Source organism: Nicotiana tabacum, chromosome 21, assembly GCF_000715075.1.
Source record: "Nicotiana tabacum cultivar K326 chromosome 21, ASM71507v2, whole genome shotgun sequence".
NCBI classification, from domain to species: domain Eukaryota; kingdom Viridiplantae; phylum Streptophyta; class Magnoliopsida; order Solanales; family Solanaceae; genus Nicotiana; species Nicotiana tabacum.
This window is the reverse complement of record NC_134100.1, coordinates 14,368,276-14,389,235: the sequence shown is the minus strand read 5'-3', so window position 1 is coordinate 14,389,235 and position 20,960 is coordinate 14,368,276. Positions and strand designations below refer to the sequence as shown.

The 20,960-nt window shown below is 34.3% G+C and overlaps 2 protein-coding genes across 3 annotated transcripts; one reads left to right on the top strand and one right to left on the bottom strand.

Moving 5' to 3' along the window:
• Positions 1 to 12,298: 12,298 nt before the first annotated feature.
• LOC107776527 (cation/H(+) antiporter 2-like) lies at positions 12,299 to 15,897 on the top strand. 2 transcript variants are annotated; one of them, XM_016596445.2, is made up of 4 exons: positions 12,299 to 12,813; positions 13,398 to 14,393; positions 14,543 to 15,459; positions 15,590 to 15,897. In XM_016596445.2, the coding sequence occupies exons 1-4, from the start codon at positions 12,658 to 12,660 to the stop codon at positions 15,882 to 15,884; spliced, it is 2,364 nt and encodes a 787-aa protein (XP_016451931.1). In that variant the 5' UTR covers positions 12,299 to 12,657; the 3' UTR covers positions 15,885 to 15,897. The 2 variants fall into 2 exon arrangements, with proteins under 2 accessions (XP_016451931.1, XP_016451932.1); XM_016596446.2 differs by having other exon boundaries at positions 12,329 to 12,817.
• Positions 15,898 to 16,572: 675 nt separating this feature from the next.
• LOC107776528 (uncharacterized) lies at positions 16,573 to 17,577 on the bottom strand. The gene has a single exon (XM_016596447.2). It carries the CDS (start codon positions 17,575 to 17,577, stop codon positions 16,573 to 16,575), a length of 1,005 nt encoding a protein of 334 aa, XP_016451933.1.
• Positions 17,578 to 20,960: the final 3,383 nt, after the last annotated feature.

Here is a 20,960-nt window from a genome sequence, read left to right as displayed (position 1 = left end):
TGGAATGTGCCATAATATATGACTGAAGAAATAGTAAATCCATCTAAAGGAGGGAAAAGGCAGCCAAGAAGACCTCAGAAAGAAAGATACAAAACATATGATGAAATAAATTCAAAGAAGTACAAGGTTTCATGCGGCAACTGCGGAGGAGAACGGCATAACAAAAGATCTTGAAAGAATGCACCCAAATGAAATAAAATTCTATGTAGTTAACAAAATATTTGATGAAAATTTGTTGGTTAGTTCTGGATAACAAATGTTGATGTGTAATCGTTGTTTTTTTTAAAGATCGTAATGTAGTTAGTTAGGATGTTTCTATAATGAGATAATACCTTCATATATTAATTTGTTTATGAATGTTATATATATATAATTTATAACTTTTTTACTATATATGGAATCCTTTACATAGTTGCTAATGTGTTTTTGCAGTTTATCTACAATAAAACTACTAAAAAAATACATTATCGGGAATTTACAGAGTATATACATTATAAATCTATAGGAAAGTAGTTAAAAACCAAGCCATATTGTAGATGAAGTATTGTTTACATTCAACAAAATAAATATAAAAGAAACAAAACACACTGTTATAATAATCTACAAAATATCTACAAATACTACTACAAAAAAATTACAAATCTCTGTAGCTGACATAATATATAGATTAAAATTCTGGTAGAAAGAAGCTTTATGGTGAAAATAATGTAGATCAGAATAACTGTATACAATTTCAGTTGGAAAGATTTAAATGCTAAAAATAATGAAGATCAAGTACTGTAAAGTTCAACAAGTGAATGTAAACCCAATAGAATGTTTCCATTTGAACTCAATACTGGTTAAGGAAAAAAAAACAAAGACTACTATAATTGTAGCACAAGTCTGCTACAATTAAAACATACTAAAATGTTCAAAAAATTGTCTACCATCTTTCTTATAAACTAGCATCAACTACACAATTGTACTACATGTTCCATTCAAAAGATTACAACTACTTCTTCTTCCTCTGGACTCGTGTTTTCTCATTCAAAGTTGGTGCACCTTTCCTCCTTGCCAATTTGCCTGTCACCTCACTATCACTAATTGCCCCAAGCTCCTGCTTCTTTCTAGCATAGTCCCAAAGTAGCGCTCCATAGCGTCTACGGTGTTGGTCAATATCAGAAAGGTCTTCTAGGGAATTGATAATTCTCCATTACTAACATACTCTGCAAAGGCAGCAACAAATACACCACAATCTCTGCAAAAAGATAACAAAATGTCAATATTTACCAAACCATCAGAAAAAAATGGTTAAATGTATAGAAAGAAAGAAGATTTTTGTTACAGTGATCCTTCTTTTTGCTGTGGTATCTCTCCGACTATCCACTGAATGTTAAGAGGGTCGGTAATAGCTTTCTCAATGTATACTTTTGTATTCTTGAAGTTGATGTCTTTCCGCTTACCATAAAATCCGGTGCATGACAAATACAAAGGGATAATAATAGAAAACTTGTCGACACAAGATTCAACAATAGGGTGATTGTGTGAAGAGACCATGGAATCATACGCATAAAGACACCTTTCTGCAATGTGAAAAACAACCAACACCCAGTGGAATTTTTCTACAATGTTGACGAGCATGATAGCATAATCAACTTCATCCCATGCAACATTTGCGAGTAGTCTGTACCCCAATATATATTCTGCTATAACATCCTGGGGTTTGACTACAGAAAACTTCTTTTCTTTAGGAGAATTTTTGGACTTTTCATAAATCTGATCAATCCTAGTCTTGAAAACACAATCTGTTGTAGTAAATCTGGTGTTGTTCTGGGGGCCATACTTGCCTCTTTTTCTCAAGTAATACATTATAACATTAATGTGCTGCAACAAAAATAGATTGCATTTATACTACATGTTATCTCAAAAAATTCTAAACAAAACTACAAACTATCTACAATATATCTACAATCAGAATGCAAAGCATCTATTCATTCAGAAAATACAAAGTATCTACAATTTATCTACAAAAAAACTACAAATTAAATACATTGAATATTACCGAGTCGTTAATGACTTGTCCTAGGTGTGCAAGGGAAAAGAACCACTCCTTCTTGTCAACTTTTTCAACTCCAAGATCCAACCATGGCTTAATTTGGTTGTCCTTTATAGAATACAGAGCCTTCCTCCTATATAAACCAATAGAAATTAAAATAAAATTGTTGAATGAAGTGGATGTGTAAAAGATGAATACAGGAATATAAGACAAATAATCTCACATTATTTCAGTGCTTAAAACCATAGATACATATGCAATTTATATACAATATTTCTACAAATCAAAAATACCACAGAGTTGTAGATGTTTACCAACTAAAACAGGCGAAATAAGTACTGAAGAAATTAAAAAATTCTTACCTTCACTAGTGAGTGTCTACGAACATTTTGAGGAGTTTTAACACCAGGTTTTTTTTTTTGAATTTTTCTTCTTTTTTGGAGTTTTTGTACTGGGAGTCACCTTAGCTTTCTTTTCAGGTTTACTGATAGGCACATCTTCTACAAAATCATCATCTATAACTATCCCTTTTTGTTTCCTATCCGCTTGTTTAATTGGCCTCGAAGATTCTCCAACATCGAAATCATGTTTTTGTTTAGTTTTAGCTTCAGCCCTGACGAGGAGAAACACTATGCTTCATATCTACAATTGCATGTGCAGATTTTCCTTGCTTTGGGGGTGAATGTAGTGATAATACACCCAAATCGAAAGAAAGTACATCAGATTCTACATCTTTTTTAGGGTTGTGTTTTGAAGCTTTGTTCTTTTTCATTGAGAAATTTTGAAGCTCAAGGGGCATTAAAAGTGTGTATGAACGAAATTGAAGATTTGACTTCAATTTTGACTGGGTTTGTATAAGAAGCTTCAGCAGTGGGTTTGAAGCTTTGTTTTTCTGGTTTTAGCAGAGGTAAAAATGGCTAGAATCGTGTGTGTGTGTGTGTCGTGATACGTGGGTGGGGTCGTGGGTTTAGGAGAGAGAAACGTGGGGGGGTAGGGATATGGAGGAATATACGGTACCTTTAATTTAGGAGTGATATAAGGTACAATTAATGTACAGTTAAAACACCTTATGATATAGAATTGGTAATTAGATATACTAAATGTAATTAATTAAATCAAACCTTAAACATTGAGGGTAATATAGTTTCCTTTATGGCATAGGATTGTAAAAATTCCTATAATATTTCAGTTAGTATATTTTGGAAGGCCGTAACAGTGTACTATTAGTGAATAACCACTCTTGATCCTTGGTGCCGTGAATAAAAATGAGAAAAATAGGAAAATATTTTGTTAAGACTCAAGAAAAAAAATAAAAAAAGAGTTTAACTTTTATATACTGACATGTGAAATATTTTTATCCGATCAGGTCATACAAAAAATATGTAAACATCCGTAATAAATGAGAATCTACATAGAAAATAAAATAATCTGCTGCAACAGATTAAAATACACAAATAATGTACAGTCAAACCTCTCTATAATAGCCTCGTTTGTTCCATATTTTTGAATGTTATAGCGAATTGTCGTTATAAAAAACATATATTATAGCAGAAAATGAAATTTGATTCCGTAAAGAACTTGGCTTTTTATAGTAAAATGTCGTTATATAAGGATAGGTCTGACTGTAATTATGGTCAGTCATAAGAATTGCTGAGGAGTTGCCGAGCTCGGACTGTGACCTGCAAACGTGCAAGGGATTGCATACAATGGAGAGCTATACGTAATTGCCTTCTTACACATACTCCACGTACCACTGCTTGAAGCTTCACTAGGCTTTTCAGTGCCTTAAACATCCGTCTTGCCTTCATTAAAATGTATATAAGCATAATCATCAATATATACATTGCAAGTGTCAAAGGTAAAAGTTAAAATGGTTAATTTTTATCTATAGTATCTTCATGAATTGAGTTTATATTTCACTTTGATTTTCTTAGTATTTTACTCTGTTTGTTGTCACTGCTTTTTTTCATTTTTTTTCTTTAAACCGATAGTCTATCGAAAATAACATTTCTACTATCCCAGTGTACGAGGAAAGGTCTGCGTATACATAAACAACACTTGTGGGATTCACAGAATTTGTTATTGTTGTTGTTGTAGTTGTTATTGTAAAGTATAAAATTAATTTTTGTAACATTTGAATAGCTTAATTATGTCTATATATTACATAAAAATTTTAAGATGTTGATGCTAAACTTGGTCCCGAAAACATAAGTAATCTGTCGCTTTAGCAATCATCTTACAAAATAACCGAGTGGTACGGTAGCTGCTTAATAAAAAAAAATTAAATCAAATATTCGGCCCACTAAAAATAAAAAATAAAATCTATGGTGTACCACACGGTGAAAGACACTGTATATTAGGTTGGTTAGAAAAATGGATTTTTCTTTTTTCTTTTTTCTTTTTAAGTGGTGTCACATGGATATTATATGAAGAGTTATGAATTGATGACATTAATAACACAATCTGTATACTTCTAGAAAAAAAAAAAAAACCAATTTGTATACATTTGACAGCCTTCTTGCATTTTTTATGACATTTATTCTCTCCCTCCCAATTTATGTGAATGTGTTTTACTATGCACGAATTTTAAGAAATTAGGAAATTTTTTTGAAACTTATGGTATGAAACAATCCATAGAAATTTGTGTGGCTAGAAATCATTTCGTTAAAGGTAAAACAAAAAATTTAAAGTTAAATCGTTACTAAATATAAAAAGATGTCATTCTTTTTTAGACTAACTAAAAAGGAAAGAATGTCACATAAAATGAGACGGATGGAGTAATATTTTCGACGTTTTTTATTTATGATATATAGTCGAGTTATTTCTCGGTGCCAAAAGTCAATTTTATGATTTTAATGCAATAAACTGAAAATTGAATTATCCAAAATGGAATTAAGAAGACAAACTATAAATAGCAAGGAGGGCCAAGGCTAAGTAAAACTTACAAGGTAACCCCTAAAATAAGACTGGATAGCAATGGCCGCCATCTCCTCTTTAGACAGAAAATGGAGGCCGCTATTATCTGCAGCAGATTGAGCATTTGCACTGCTAACCCTATTAGTAATGGTGTTGTTATGAACAATAATGATAGTAGTTTTTTGAGGAGGAGATGGCTGGTAAAGCTTCTTTCGGACTGTGCCAAGAAATTTTTTCCTTGACATCCTCATGTTTTATGATATTGCTACTTCTGTTTGTGTTTGTTTGTGGCTGAGCTTCTTTAATTAGCAGATTTTTAGTGCCCATTTTGGAAATAATAAAGGGAGTGTGGCTAACATGATTGTTAAGACTTGAGAATTGGACAATGGGTTTGAGTGAACGTGGAGGGATGAATTTTATTTAGTAATTGAAGTGCAAAGTTTTAAGTATTCAAAGAGCCAATCTATGTGACCTCTAGGGAAAAACAAAATACCTTTCTACTCGGACCTATGCTTTGAGAAGAGGGGCCATCGGCAGAGGCGAAGCTAGAATTTGAAAATTTTATGGGTTCAGGAGTTTAATTTGCTTAAGTTGTTAGGTTTTAAATTAATAAATTATATATATTCGATGAATTTTTTAAGACAAATACATGGTTTGGATAAAAGCTACTAGGTTCGACCGAACCTGTAGGTCATGTTGTAGCTCCGCCCCTGATCACTGGATCCCGTCAACTTCGGCAAAAATTCTGAATATCTAAGTGTATATACGTTAAATTGGTCATATATTTTGCTTGGAAACCTTAAGATCAAAAGTCAGATGGGGCACTGGTTGAACAGTTTGCTCATGTGCCCCCACCTACACCTTTAAATCCTGGGTCTGCCTCTACTTCTACTATATATGAGAATCTTACTTTTAACCATTTGTTATACAATTAGGTCATTCATATGCTTGATGTTATCAAATTGTCCCGTATTTGCTATTGACCCTAATGGAGGTCCAACGTATAAGAGAGAATAATTTTAAACCAGAGAGAGAGTAGATGGGTAAATTTTAAACAATTTTGTATAAGTATTTTGCCAGCTCCACTAAATTCAAGGCAAATACAAAACAATTTGCTAAAAGCAAATATATGAATGACTTCAAGATATAACTATTCAAATTAAGACATTTCATATAAAAAAAGGAACAATGGGTTGTTGATGTTAGGATATGGCCGGCATGTCGGCATGACATTTCAGAACAATGGAACACCTACTCGTACAACGTTTGAGCCAAAAAGAAACAGAATATATACGACTAACTTTATTGGTCCTACTCAACGCTAAAAATTACATAATGCATTTTCTCTTTCTTTCCTTCCGGACAATAAATTATCATATTCTGCAAATATATCTCGTTAAAAAAATATATTCTGCACCTATTACGTGTAAATTATCCGATCCTATAATTTCAAGTGTTGTAAACCATATTGTTTTATGCTTATATCTGTATTGGTCGAAATCTAACCGCTACGGTCGATCCAACCGACATCCCGTCCAAGCGACGAGGCAACGAAAGACGATATGGTTTATTCCAAATCCCGTACTCACAATACCCGCCAAGTCAAAAAACAACTTCAGGGAACAACAAAGGCGGACGTAGTATAAAAGAGTATCTAATCAAGCACATAGAGAAGATTCAATAACTATATATATGGAGAAAAACCTTCTAAAAAGGCGGGCGACTTCTCTCTCTCTTTCCTCTCCTCTATAACCTACATAGTAGAAGGAAGAACAAAGCAATCTCCAAGAGAATATGTAAAATGGTTTCCTCCATTGATGAATGGAGGACAAAATGAAAAGTATCAATAAGATTGATTATCTCTATCTCATCTCATGCATTATTTTTTAATTAGTTTATAGATTTGGAGTTCACTTCGTTTACCTAAGATTTACCCCTTCATTGTTTCTATTGATTTAATCGAAAAAGTTTCAATACCTTTTTTGTCAAACAATATCCACTTTAATTGGTTAACATATTGGAGCTTATGTCATCGTCTCAGAGTTACTTTTGCGAAAATATCATCTATCTATACTATATTAAAAGCACGAAGGCCTTAACGAAATGTCGTTCGCCTTTTTTACCCTTTAAAAATAGAGTTTGCACTAGAAAAAATAGTCATTTAATTAATTTTCTAATATGTAGGAATAATTATTTAATTAGTTTCCTAATATTTAAGAATAGTCATTTAATTATTTTCCTAATATTTAGGACTTTGATTTTTCAATATTATCATTTAATTATTTTCCAAAAATATAGTACTTTAAAATCAACTAAATTTAGTATTTATTAATTTTTTTCTTTATTTGAACTAGAATTATTTTCTTTAAATAAAATTTGAACCCCTTCCTTCTATGTATGAACGTAGAACATCATTGTCGTTTTAAATTTATTTTAAGAAGTTAATTATTATTTAAATTAAGGGTTTACCAAATAACAATGATTTTTTTGCTAAGACTCTTTATGATGTATATAGTTGAAGAGAAGTTAACGTAAATATAAATATAATAAAGTAACTTAAAAATGTAAATGTTAGTTATATATATTTTGAGGTGCATTATGACATTTGTAATTCACTCTAAAGTTATTAGACCATCAAGCAAGGTTAATAAACATTTATAAATTATAGAAAAATATTACTGAATATTTAGCTTATGAACACGATTTACAGTAGTTAAAAGCAGTTTAGTTATAATTTGTAGTTTTTATTTTTCAAAGCAATTTCCTTTTTCTTTTGTTTAAGTTAGTTGTGAATGTTATAAGTTGAAGCAAGATGTACAGTGGCGGAGCCACATATATCAAAGGGGTGTCAACCAACACCCCTTCGCCGGCAAATTATACTGTATAGTTTGGTAATTTTTTAAAAATTTGTATATATATACTATATAATGACACCCCTTGACTTTTTGGTGAGTTTTTTTTAATATTTTGACTCCCCTTAATGAAAATCATGGCTCCGCCATGAGGTATGGTGCAAAAAAATTTCTGTCTCGCTTATAATTTAAATTTTGCTAATCACTATAATTGTATTGTGTACGAAAATAATGTATTATCTTTTAAAAGTTATATCCCATTAATTGAATTTTGAAAGACTATAAATAAACTACTTATAAAAAAATCTGTAAATAAATTCTTATATGATATTAATATGTAAAATTGTAAAAAAAACACCTGCGTTTGATATTATAAAAAAAAGGTACACTGAAATACTAGACAAATTGAAGAATGATGGGCTACGTTCAACTCATGCAAACTAATTATTATATATTGTGGCGTTAAAGCAATTTTAATCTTCTCAATCCTTATTTTTAGTCCAAGTTATTCTTTTAAATTTATATATTTGATTTTAACATGTAAATTTATAAATAAATTTTGTTTGAAATTATCAAGAAGAATATGTAAAATAAACTATATTTCGATATGGGACAAACTTGAAGAAAAATGGTGTGTACTATTTATCTCATGTGAACTAATTATAATATACTGTATAAATAAATTACATTTAGATACTGACCAAACTTGAAGAATGATGGTATGTATTGTTCAACTCATCTGAACTAATAACTGTGTATTGTGCATTGATGCATAGGGTAATAAATTTTTCTAATCTTTTTTAATCTTTATTATGATTTCAAGTTTATATTCATAATTCTTTTTAAATCTATATTCTATATACTTTTACTGATGTTACATCCCTAAAATTGATCCGATCGTGATGGCATCTATCGTGAAACTAGGCCAGCCGACATAATTCCCAAGTCAAACTATTACTCTATAAAAATCATTTTTAAGCCATTAATTAACAAGAAATATCATAATATAAGTCTAAATAACCAATGCGGAATAAATACACAAGTCCGACATCGAGGTGTCATAAGTCACGAGCAACTACAACCATGTCTCAATACAATAAAGTCTAAACAAGACTGGAAGACCATACTAAATAAATCTAGGGAAGATATGAGGGAGAAGAACAGGGTTGCGAACGCCATGCAGCTACCTTGCTCCAAAATCCTGCTGAATGGACGATCAATGGTCACTATCGCGACCCGCAACTCCTGGATCTGCACAGAAGGTGCAGGGAGTAATGTGAGTACGCCAACTTAGTAAGTAATAAGAGTAAATGAAAGTTGAGCAGTAAGAAAACAGATAATTCCGTGTCATAACACCACAACTAATACAATACATTTTCCAAAACAGTACAGAAATCATTTACCTCGTAAAACAAACTCAGTTTCAGTAAAGTCGTTTCTTTTAAAACATCTTTCAATAGTTTTCAAATGAGTGATGAAAACAGTGAGTAAAAATGATAGAAACGTAAACAGTCCCTCGGGCAAAACATGTACCATAAACCGCCCCCGGAAAAAATATCAACAGAACCAGCCCCTCGGGGTACCTCACAATCACTCGTAATCAGCCCTTCGGGCAACAATATGAATCAACAACAGCCCCTCAGGCTACATCACATCACTCACACTAGGTACCTGCGTTCACTGGGGGTGTTCAGACTCCGGAGGGGCTCCTACAGCCCAAGCGCTATAACAAGCCATCTCGTGGCATAATAAATCAGGCCCTCGGCCTCTCATATATCACAATCAGTATAACATACTGCGACGCGTAGCCCCGATCCCATAATATCCTCACAACATAGGCCCTCGGCCTCACTCAGTCAGAAATCTCTCAAGCCACTCGGGCTAACAGTAAAACAGGGTGCTCAGCCCAAAATATCGTTTATAGAATTCAAACAGAGTAAACAACACCGAGCTATGAAATCAGTAAAACATAACATGACTAAGTGTAGATATTAAATCAAAATAGTGAGGAAAACAGTAGTAAAAAGCCCCTAAGGGTCCAAACAGTTGGCACGAGGCCCAAATATGACATTCAGCCCAAAATATAGTAATACTTTCCAAAACATAATAGTAGCAAATAGTTTTCAATCAAATACACGACTTAATAGTCGTACGGGATGGACCAAGTCACAATCCCCAACGGTGCACGAATCCACGCTCGTCATTTAGCATGTACGCCACCTCAAAGTAGTGAAACGATGTGAAATTCGGGATTTTATACCCTCAGGACAACATTTACAATTATTACTTACCTCAAACCGGTCCAAACTCTAGCCCTCGATGCCCTTGCCTCTCGAATCGGCCTCCAAGTGCTCCAAATCTAACTAAAATCAGTATATTATCATCAATATACGCTAAAGGAGCGAAGCCCAAGCGAAAATAATCAAATTAACCCAAAAAATCCGAAATTTGCTCCAACCCGGCCCCGGGCCCACGTCTCGAAATCCGATAAAAATCACAAAACTGAAAAATCCATTAGCTTATGAGTCTACCCATATCAAATTCACCAAAATCCGACATCAAATGGTCATACAAATCCCCAAAATCAACTCTCCAAATCTTCATCCATTTTTCCCAATTTTCACCACAAATTCCTAAATTAAATGATAAAAATCAAGATATAATCATGGGATTTAGTGAAAAACACTTACACCAAATCAATCCTCTAAAAATCCCCTCCAAAATCGCCTTCTCCCGAGCTCTCTAATGAATTTTGAGATTATGGACCAAAACTCTCGATTTTGAACTTAAACATTCTGCTCAAGTGCGCTTCTTCACGAATCTCGCGTTCACAAAGCACAAAAATTCACTGCTCAAATTTCCTCTTTCGCGAACGCGAGTACCCTCTCGCGAACGCGTAGCTTCACCTGCCAGACCCTTCGCGAACGCGTTGTCCTCTACGCGAACGCGTAGGAGAAATCCTTATGGTCCAGTTGTTCCATCTTTCCTCTCCGCGAACGCATTCAACTCCTCGCGTTCGCGATCCTTCCACTGGTCAGACCTTCGCGAACACGAGCTCCCCTTCACGAACGCGAAGAACAAATCTCTGCAACAAAAATGCCAGAAAATATGCTATTTTTCCAAAGTCCAAAATGATCCGTTAACAACCGGAAACTCACCCGAGGCCCTCGAGACCTTAACCAAACATGCCAACACATCCCATAACATCATTCAAACTTTTTCCAACCTTCAAAACACTCAAAACAACATCAAATCACCATTGGATTCAAGTCTAAGGATTTCCAAACTTCCAAATTCCGCAAACGATGCAAAAATCTATCAAACCTCATCTGAATTACCTGAAAATGTTGCACACACGTCACAAATGACACAACAGACCTACTCCAACTTCCGGAATTCCAATCCGACCCCGTTATTAAAATTTTCACTACCAACCGAAAAACGCCAAAACTCCAATTTCGCCAATTCAAGCCTAAATCTACCACGGACCTCCAAAATACATTCCGATCACGCTCCTAAGTCCCAAATAACCTCACGAAGCTATCCGAATCATAAAAGTCAAGTTCCGAGATCATTTACTCACAAGTCAACTTCCGGTTGACTTTTCCAACTAAAGCTTCCCAAAAGAGACTAAATGTTTCATTTCTCTACAAAACCACTCCGAACCCAAACCAACTAACGCGATACGATGAAATATAGCTGAACAACACATAAAAAAGCAGAAATGAGAGAAATGGAGTGATAACTCATGAAACGACCGGCCGGGTCGTTACAACTGACAGATGTAAAATTCACGTGCGTTATTCAAATGTCAATGCAAGGATTCAAGGTGTGTGGACCTGCACTCGGGAAACAGTCAACGCTGCAATATTTCTACTTTACCTGATTTTAGATTAACAGTTTAATTAAGCTTACCCAGATGGTATCCTAGAAAAAAGTTTTTAGTCTTGGTTAATTTTCATTACGTCTAAAATAACAAATACTAATCAATACTACTTTCCGTTAAATTCTCCCAACAAACTTTGTCCGGGCAAGATCGATATATTTTGGATATTTATTAGATATTATTTAGTTAGGGTGTCATAATTAATTACCTCATAAACATATACATTTTCCAATAGATGGGTTGCACTGAACATATTGTCAGTGGCCAATCATTTTGGGCATAGCCTAAGTTAGTCATCCAAAAGTTTGAACCAATGTGGACTGCATATATAACCCAAATTGGCACATAAAGAAACATAGTGCCCGTTTGAATTGCCTATACACACACATACACAAAAACATAACATATTTACTAGCTATTATTTTGGGCGCAGCTATATTGAGTAAAATTTTCAAAATAGAATTTTCGAGTTTGGGTATATTTGAAATGCTTTATGACAAAAAAAGAAAAAGCTTTTATTCCCCCCAAATTTTTACACCCTTATCTAGCATTAATGCAGCCATGTAAGCTTTGTGCATTAAAATAAAATAAAATAAAAGCTTTGTGCATATATAGGCCAAAGCCAACAAAATAAAACATATACAAGACACGAGACATTCATCCGCTAATAACGGTCGAAACCAAGAAACAAAAAGATACTAGCAATCCACCACCTTGTTTTCGCACTTCTTTCGGTTTACACAAATGGTTCAAACAAAGAAAAAACAAAGAAAAAAAAATTCAGCAGCAAAGGACCAAGGAAGAAGGTGGTGGGGGAGGAAAAGCTATCACTAGCAGCATTATCCTGTCTCTTTTCATCCCTCCCCTCTCACCCTTTTAGCCTTTTTTAATCTCTTTTATTACAATGAAAATGCTTCTTCAAATAACCAAATTCTTGTAATTAACCATTTTAATCTCCTTCCAAGAAAATGGCTGGCACAGAGCAACAAGCCTCATGCAATAATGAATTGGTCAACCCAATTATTAGCATGGGTTTGCAATATTCTGGCATTCTTGTGATCTCTCATGTTCTGCAGATTTTGCTCAAGCCCTTAGGCCAAGCTTCACCCATTGTTCAAATTCTCGTAAGTATGTCATCTTCACACAAACATTTATACGAATATGTTGTGTGCATGTATAGTTGTTGTAATGTATGTTAAATCTGATTGCCCAATTATGTAGGATCTCTGTTTTTATTCTATAGTTTGTTCAAGATTTGTCTATTACATGAATTAGGGATCTTGTAGTGCTAGCTATTTGTTTATTTTATTTCTTGGTTAATTTCTAAACTTCTAATCAATTTAGACTTAGATTAGAAACACAAGAAATTGGCCCCGACCTATGGGTAAAGTTACCTTGTGCTTGTGGTGGTTGGAGGTTGAAGGTACCCGTGGAATAGTCGAGGTAGGCACAAACTGGTCCGGATATCACCATCATTAAAAAAAATGGAGGGAAAAAAGACTTCTTTATAGCTAAAAAGATCTTATGGTCCAATGTTGCATTTTTGACACAAGTATGCTGGACTATATGACCTGCTATTTATTAAAGAGTTAAAATTTCCTAGAGTGCACAGTGACAAGATATTTCCAAATTGATAACTTTGTTTTTGATTGGACATATGGGTGAGTTGTTTCTTGTTCTTACATCTTTTATGTGGTTCATTACACAGGCGGGGTTCTTGATGGGTCCCTCGGGTTTTTCACGGATCAAAGCAGTAGAGAAATTCTTCATTCAAAGTTACGCTTCGGGTTACTATGAATTCATGGCGTTGATTTTTAGAACTATAATCATGTTTCTGATTGGTCTTGAGACGGACTTCCCTTATCTAATGCGCAACATACGTCCGGCGAGCATTATTGCATGTGGCAGCAGTTTAGCATGTACTTTCTTTGCAGCTGCTGTCACTTTCTTAGTATTTCAAGAGACAGCTTCCCGTGGTTCTTCATTCATGATGTCCTTAATGATCATAATAACCTTAGCGAATGCAGCATCTCCAAACGTGGTTCGTGTGGCAGCTGACCTTAAGTTTTCAACTTCTGAGACTGGACGGTTGGCTATATCTTCTTCCTTGATAGCCGATGCATATGCTGTGTTTCTATTGTTTATACTTTCAGAATACAAGTCAACATCAATTGCAAAATGGATCTTTTTCTTTTTCCTCTATTTTATTATTGTCGGTATAGTTATTGTAATCAATATGTATCTCGCTAATTGGTTGAATAGGAGGAATAGGAACCAGAAGTACCTTAGAAATGCTGAAATATGTGTACTTCTGGCGATTCTCTATGTCGCTGCTATGGCACTCGAACATTTTGGATTCAGCAGCATCATAGCTTCTTTCCTCATTGGTTCAATGTTTCCTAGAGGAGGAAAAGCAGCTCGGACTTTGTTGATCAAACTCACATATCCAATTCACAATTTCATATTTCCAATCTACTTTGGCAACCATGGTTTCAGGGCAAATGTGACTAAGCTGAAAAATCTTCGTAACTTCATGGTATTCTGTATCCTTATTTTGTCGAGCATTGGAGGGAAGATTGTTGGAACATTGGCAGCTTGCTTCCACCTAAAGATTCCTTATCGAGAAGGGGTGCTTTTGGCATTTATGATGAACCTAAAAGGTCATGTTGATATGCTTGCGTTGACAATTGGCTTGACGGATGATGTAAGTTTTCCTTTCCAAGAACAGATTGAAGCATATATATTGTTTTATACCTTGTAAGAATAATAATGTTTCAATTTACTTGCTTACATTAGTTAACTGCTTTCTTTTGCCTGTTACTAACGTGAAACTAAGAGTGCTCAAATTTGCAGCTTGTTTTGAGCCAGAATTTCTACGACGTGATGATTGCAACAATTATTGTGAATACATTGGTATGGGGACCGATAGTAGCTTTCATGGTGAGAAGAGAAAGTGATATTATTGGTTACAGGCAAATATATTTTGAATCTCAAAATCCAGAAAGCGAACTACGAATACTTGCTTGTGTGCATAGTCCGCGACCAGTGGCAACTATGTTAGGACTTGTTGCAGCCTCCAGAGGGCCAAGAGATGTTCCAATAACCCCTTACTTAATGCATCTGGTTGAGCTCCCTGGTAAAAAAAAGACTAATTTGATGTACAATCAAAAAGAAGAAGATGAACTAAGCGATGAAGATGATTATGGTGGGAATGATGTTGTTGAGATAAATGACGCTGTGGATATGTTCACTAGTGAGACAGGGTTATTGGTTCATCAGATTAAAGCGGTATCTCCCTTTTCACGTATGCATGCAGATATTTGTAACAATGCTGAAGACATAAGAGCATCTATCGTCGTTCTTCCTTTCCACAAACACCAGAGAATCGATGGGAAGCTAGAAAACGGGAAACAAGGTATACGAACTACAAATCAGAAAGTTCTTCGTCATGTCCCATGTTCAGTTGCCATTCTTATTGACCGGGGACTGACAGCCGGGTCCTTAAATCCTTCGGGTTCTGACTCTCTGCAGCACATTGCTATCTTATTTTTTGGCGGACCTGATGATCGTGAGGCACTAGGCTTTAGTAAACGTCTTGGCATGGATCATCACGTAAATCTCACCATAATTAGGTTCCTTCCAGCATCTTCAAGAGGACAAATTGCAGGCGTCAATATTGCCCACAAGACGGATGATGTCTTGATGGCAATATCAAATGACGAAGTAGAGAAAGAAACAGATAATGCAATTTTGACAGAGTTTCATAACAGGTAATAACATGCTACAACTTTATCGCCTTTTTACTCTGTAAAATGTTTAAATACGAATAAAGGAAGTAGTTGTGTTAAGTTGATTATTCTCATTCTGGTGTGATATTGACAGTAACTTTTAAATTATTAGGTATGTGGTGACCGGTCAAGTAGGGTACGTCGAGAAGGTTGTAGAAAGTGGTGCAGAGACGGCATCTGCCTTGAGAGACATGGCTGAAATGTATTCATTGTTCATAGTAGGAAAGGATGGGCGAGGGCATTCGGTTTTAACAACAGGAATGAGTGATTGGGAAGAATTTCCTGAGCTCGGTAAAGTAGGCGATTTTTTGGCTTCTCCAGAATTTGATATTAGTGGTTCAGTTCTTGTTGTTCAGCAGTATAGACCTTCAAAATTTGACGATGACGATGATGATGACAAACAATAGAATTTCTTAGGTCTAAGTATTCTTTCATTTTGTATAATGTGTTCACCTTAATTCTCTACCTTGTTACACTGATGTTTTGCAAGGAAAAAGAAAAAAAAGGTTGCCTCATATTTTGCAGAATCATGTCACCGCAGTAAGTTTCAACCAAAAATAATAATAAAAAAAAACTTATGTATTCAATTTAAAACGCCATAAATAACATCATTCAAAATGCTATGAACAATATTTTGAAAGAAGGAATACAGCAATTCGGATGTCACCGTTACACAATTCTCTTTCAAACAGTGACAACGCGTCAATTTAATAATAAGATTGATCATATATCACTGTAACATTCATCGAATGAAGGTTGTTGTTCTATCCCTTTTAATCATAAACTAGGAAACAAATAACCTGGTTCTGATAACAATAAGGGAAAATACGAATATAATAAAGAACACACAGTTCTCCAAAATGTAACGTATTTATTTCACTACTCAAATAGTGCAACCACATGCTTCAAAACACGAATTACACTGCATAAGTTAACCGTCATCGTACCTATAAAGAAGATTGTTCCAAATGTCTCGTAGAAGATCGAGCTGTTCTTCTCTCCTTAGAATATTTCCACTGAAGTTCTTCACACAAAAAGAAGAGTTTTTTTTGCAGAAAGAGGGAGAGGGCATTTTTTTTTTTTTTTTTTTTAAATTTAAGAAAAAGAATGTCTACCTATATAATAAGGAGCTCTAACATTAGGACTTTTTCTGAAAAGACATAACTCTCCGAGTAGTTTTTCAACGGCCGTCTCTTTTTTCTCTCTACATAATTCCAGGTTGAACCACATCGGCGTACTGAATCCGAGTTCCTTCAAAATATTCAAGAGAGAGCTTCTTGATCTACTCATGCACCTATATATTCCTTCCAATCCATTTTCAAAGTGATCAAGATGACCCTCAAATGATTCCAACCTAGTTTCCAAGTTCATTTTCTCTTCTTGAACTTCACATGCTAATCTTCCTTTATTTACCAATCTTGAAACCAATGACCATTTAGATAACTTTGGCTTCAAAAGTGGAACAGACAAGAAAGACAAGAACATTTGAAAAATAGAAATGCGCATTGCATTAGCTTCCTTTAGTGTTTTAATCATATCTACTGTGTCCTGATCTGCATCTTTTGGTACAAATCCTCCCTCAGCTTCTTGATCCATTTGCTTTAAGACCAAAACTAATCTTTTAGCTTCCTTCTTAATCTTCTGGCCGAAGGCGGTGAATTTGGCTATGCTGGTTTCTGTTGTTGAATCTTTTTTCCTCCTTTTGAGTGACGATTGAAGGTCTCTTACATTTTCTTTATATTGTGAAACAAGTTCCCTTGTTGTTCCACAAAGATCAAGAAGCCTCACGGATTTATCCAATAAATTTTCAACCATTTTCCCAAGTCGATATTGGGAAAATGCTTGAAGTGTTTGAGGCAAGTTAAGTAACTCATTCATGCACTTATATAACTCCTCTACACCAAGTAAACCATTGTACATAATCTCTGCTGTTGACGCAGTTGATATTTCCAACTTTTGTAGATTATTGATCGCCTGTTTAACTCGTTCAGTTGTTTGATACGATGTTCCAGGCAAACATATCGATCTAACATGGTTAGATTGTGATCTTCCAGGCAAACTAATCGATCGAAAATGGTTAGATTTTGAAGAAGTAAGCATTGCTTTTGTTCTTTATTTTCTTGAAAGGAAACACTATTTTTTTTGATGGGGCAATAATAAAATGAGTAGTAATGTAACTTATAAGGAAAATGAAGTAAATATAATGGTGTTTGGAATAAGAATCTTATCAAGCATATGATAGTAACATGAGCATTTCTTGGAATTTGGTAAGCTGCTACATATTAGGCCTACAAAGTCACTAATAATTTCTATTTATTTAATCTATATTGTCATAATATTTTTGAATGCTAAGTACATGGTTTTCTGAGGTGGTCTTAGCTGTAGAAGCGGAACAGAAGGAGATTGCAGCTGGAGTAGCGGAACAGTCGGCAAGAATAATAATAAGGTAAGACATAATCTGTTTATAATGGAGATTCACGACTAAATTAAATATTACATTTTGTGCATGTTTGGATGGTTGGCCATGTGTAAGGGTAATAATCTAAGGTGATATTCTGTTTTAGAAGCCGAAGAAATGTTCCTCTTTATTACCTTTGTAATTGTGGTAGATTAACCAATTACTCCAGAAGGCAGTAAATATGATGCTTTTGATGCAGAAAAATTAACTTAAATAGCCAGCTACCTAATCGTTTGAACAAAAAGCAACTATGATATGTATAATCTCACGTGAATGTAGCTGAAATGAAGATGTTGAGATAGATGTACGGACATACTAGGTTAGATAAGATTAGGAATGAAGTTATTCAAGAAAATGTGGGAGGGACCCTCGTGGAGGATAAAATGTGGGAGACGAGGCTCAAATGGTTCAGACGTGTGAAGAGTAAAAACACAGATGCCTAGTTAGGAGGTGTGAGAGTTTTGGAAAGAGGTAATTAGGCAGGTTTACAAGGACATGACCCTTGATAACAGGGTGTGGAGATCGAAAATTACGATGGACGGTTCGTAGGCAGCCGCACGTTTTCAGTTTTCTTTCTTAGATCGGTAGAAGTAGTGCTAGCATGATATCTCTTTATTCTTGGATTGCTGGTACTATCTACTATTTGATTGCATTCTTTCATTTTAGTTTCCTTAATACCTTGTTGTTACCACTTATTGCCACTTATTCTTTTCAACTTGTCTTTAGCCGAGGGTCGATTGGAAATAGCCTCTCCGCCCTCTCAAGATGGAGCTAAGGCCTGCGTACACACTACCCTCCCTAAACCTCACTTGTAGGAACTCACTGGGTTTGTTGTTGCTGTTGCTATTGTGTATAATTGTGTATAATCTCATATATAATCAGTATATAATCAATGTATACTTGCTACGAAAAGTAAATAGTAATCCAGATTCACTATTTACTTTTCCTAATCAGTATACATAGGTTATGCCTTGATTATAACAATTATACATCTATTGACCTTGGATTATACATGTATTATATATCCACCAATTTATTTGGTTTATTCAGTTGGGTGATAGGCTATTTAAGTAACTCTTTAATGAAGAATGAAAAAGGATATCCAAAAGGAAAATGAGATGAATATGTAGGTTAGTACGTAATAGAAAGATTTGAGATCTAAACAAACAGAGAATCAGAATTATTTAAGTAAGTACTGAATTGACAGAGTGGTAATTAAGAAATATAATAAAGATAATTATCTAATTAGCTGTGCACGAGTGGCTTGATGAGCTGATGATTCCATCCAGGTCTGCTACCAAAAGAATCCTTTGCAGAAAAAAAAGATTAAATTAATTCTTAATACAGCTAGCTAACTGCAATATTGACTTCCATTTTATTTTAATTCCCACTACTGCAGCAGAATCAGGAGAGGTTTTTATTAAAATAAATAATGTACTTACTACTGATATGGTTCTATCATGTGAGATAACTTTTTTCCATCTCTATTTGCCTTTTCCGAGATTTTCTTTTGTTCTTGTTTCTCATGTTATTTTCCCCTTTGTTTAAATCACAAAATTTCTATAAGAATGGAAATGACAAAATTTCTATAAGAATGAAATCACAAAATTTCAACACTTTAATCGACTGCCTTATGTGAGCATGTGTGCGCGCTCCTTTAATGAACCAGCAATTGTAAGTATCCTGTCACACCCCAAAAAGGAAGCATGACGGGCATTAGTGCCGTCAACTTAGAGGCGGATTTAGAATTTTTAGAACATGCGTGCACTGCTAAAGAGCAAGAAAAAAAAGTACTAAGTGATCAATCCATGTTTCTCTGGATAAATAATTAAACATTCAACCTGGTGCTGACGGACATTCAGTGCCGTCAACTTAGAGGCGGATTTAGAATTTTTAGAACATGCGTGCACTGCTAAAGAGCAAGAAAAAAAAGTACTAAGTGATCAATCCATGTTTCTCTCGATAAATAATTCAACATTCAACCTGGTGCCAGTGTCATAGTCTTGCCAAGGGTGTCCAAACTTTAAAAAAAATAATTTTTTCCCGATGAATAAGTTCACCAAGATTTTTACATCAAACTACGATACATCTAGCTAAACAATAAAAATACTTGTAACAAGGCTATAATTTTGTAAATCAAAACTAACATAAAAAAAGATGACAATAGAAATATTACTGCTAAGAGCAAGCATAAAACCAAAGGAAAGAGAGAGTCGAGAGACTTTGTAGCATGTAGAGAGATTTTTGTAGAACTTGACTTTTATATTATAAAATTTATTTAAGAAACAATATTTAATTTTAAAACTACTTTTAAGATTAGTTATTTGTTTTTACAATTTAAGTTTTAAGAGTTATTTATTAGAGAAGTTTTACATTGAAAAAGAGTCTAATAGACCACATAAGGTAGTCTCCATTTAGTTTTAACAAATAAAACGGGCAATTTAAATGTTTGGACAGTCATTTGAACTCGTGATCACCTCACTTTAAACACCCTAGACCACTAAGAATGCCTTAATCAATTATAAGGGAATTAAAAAATATAATCTATAACCATACAAAGTAATAATTGATTTATACACTCAGTATAATTTTTCGGCGAAGGGTATTCACTTGACCATCCTTGTCATAGTGTGGCTACGCACTGCGAGGTGCATCACGCAACTTTGTTGGAGCATGAATATCAACTGATAATATTAAATTAATTTTACGAAATATATACATAAAGTATTTAATTTTACGAAAAGATCATGGATTAACGTGCAACATAAAAACGTCCTAAATCTGCCCCTACCTCATCTCACACCAAGCAAACCACATAAACATGTCCACCTATTGATAGTCATTTCAAAGTGCGAAACATAACTTAAGCATTTAAAACACCATCTTAAAACGTTTGGTTTAAAAGTCTCATTATAACTCAAAACATTAGCCAAAATACATAAGTGCGGAATAAAAATTAAAATTTGACATCATCATCATAACATGATAATTAGAAGTATAATTGCACGTACACAACTAGCCTTCT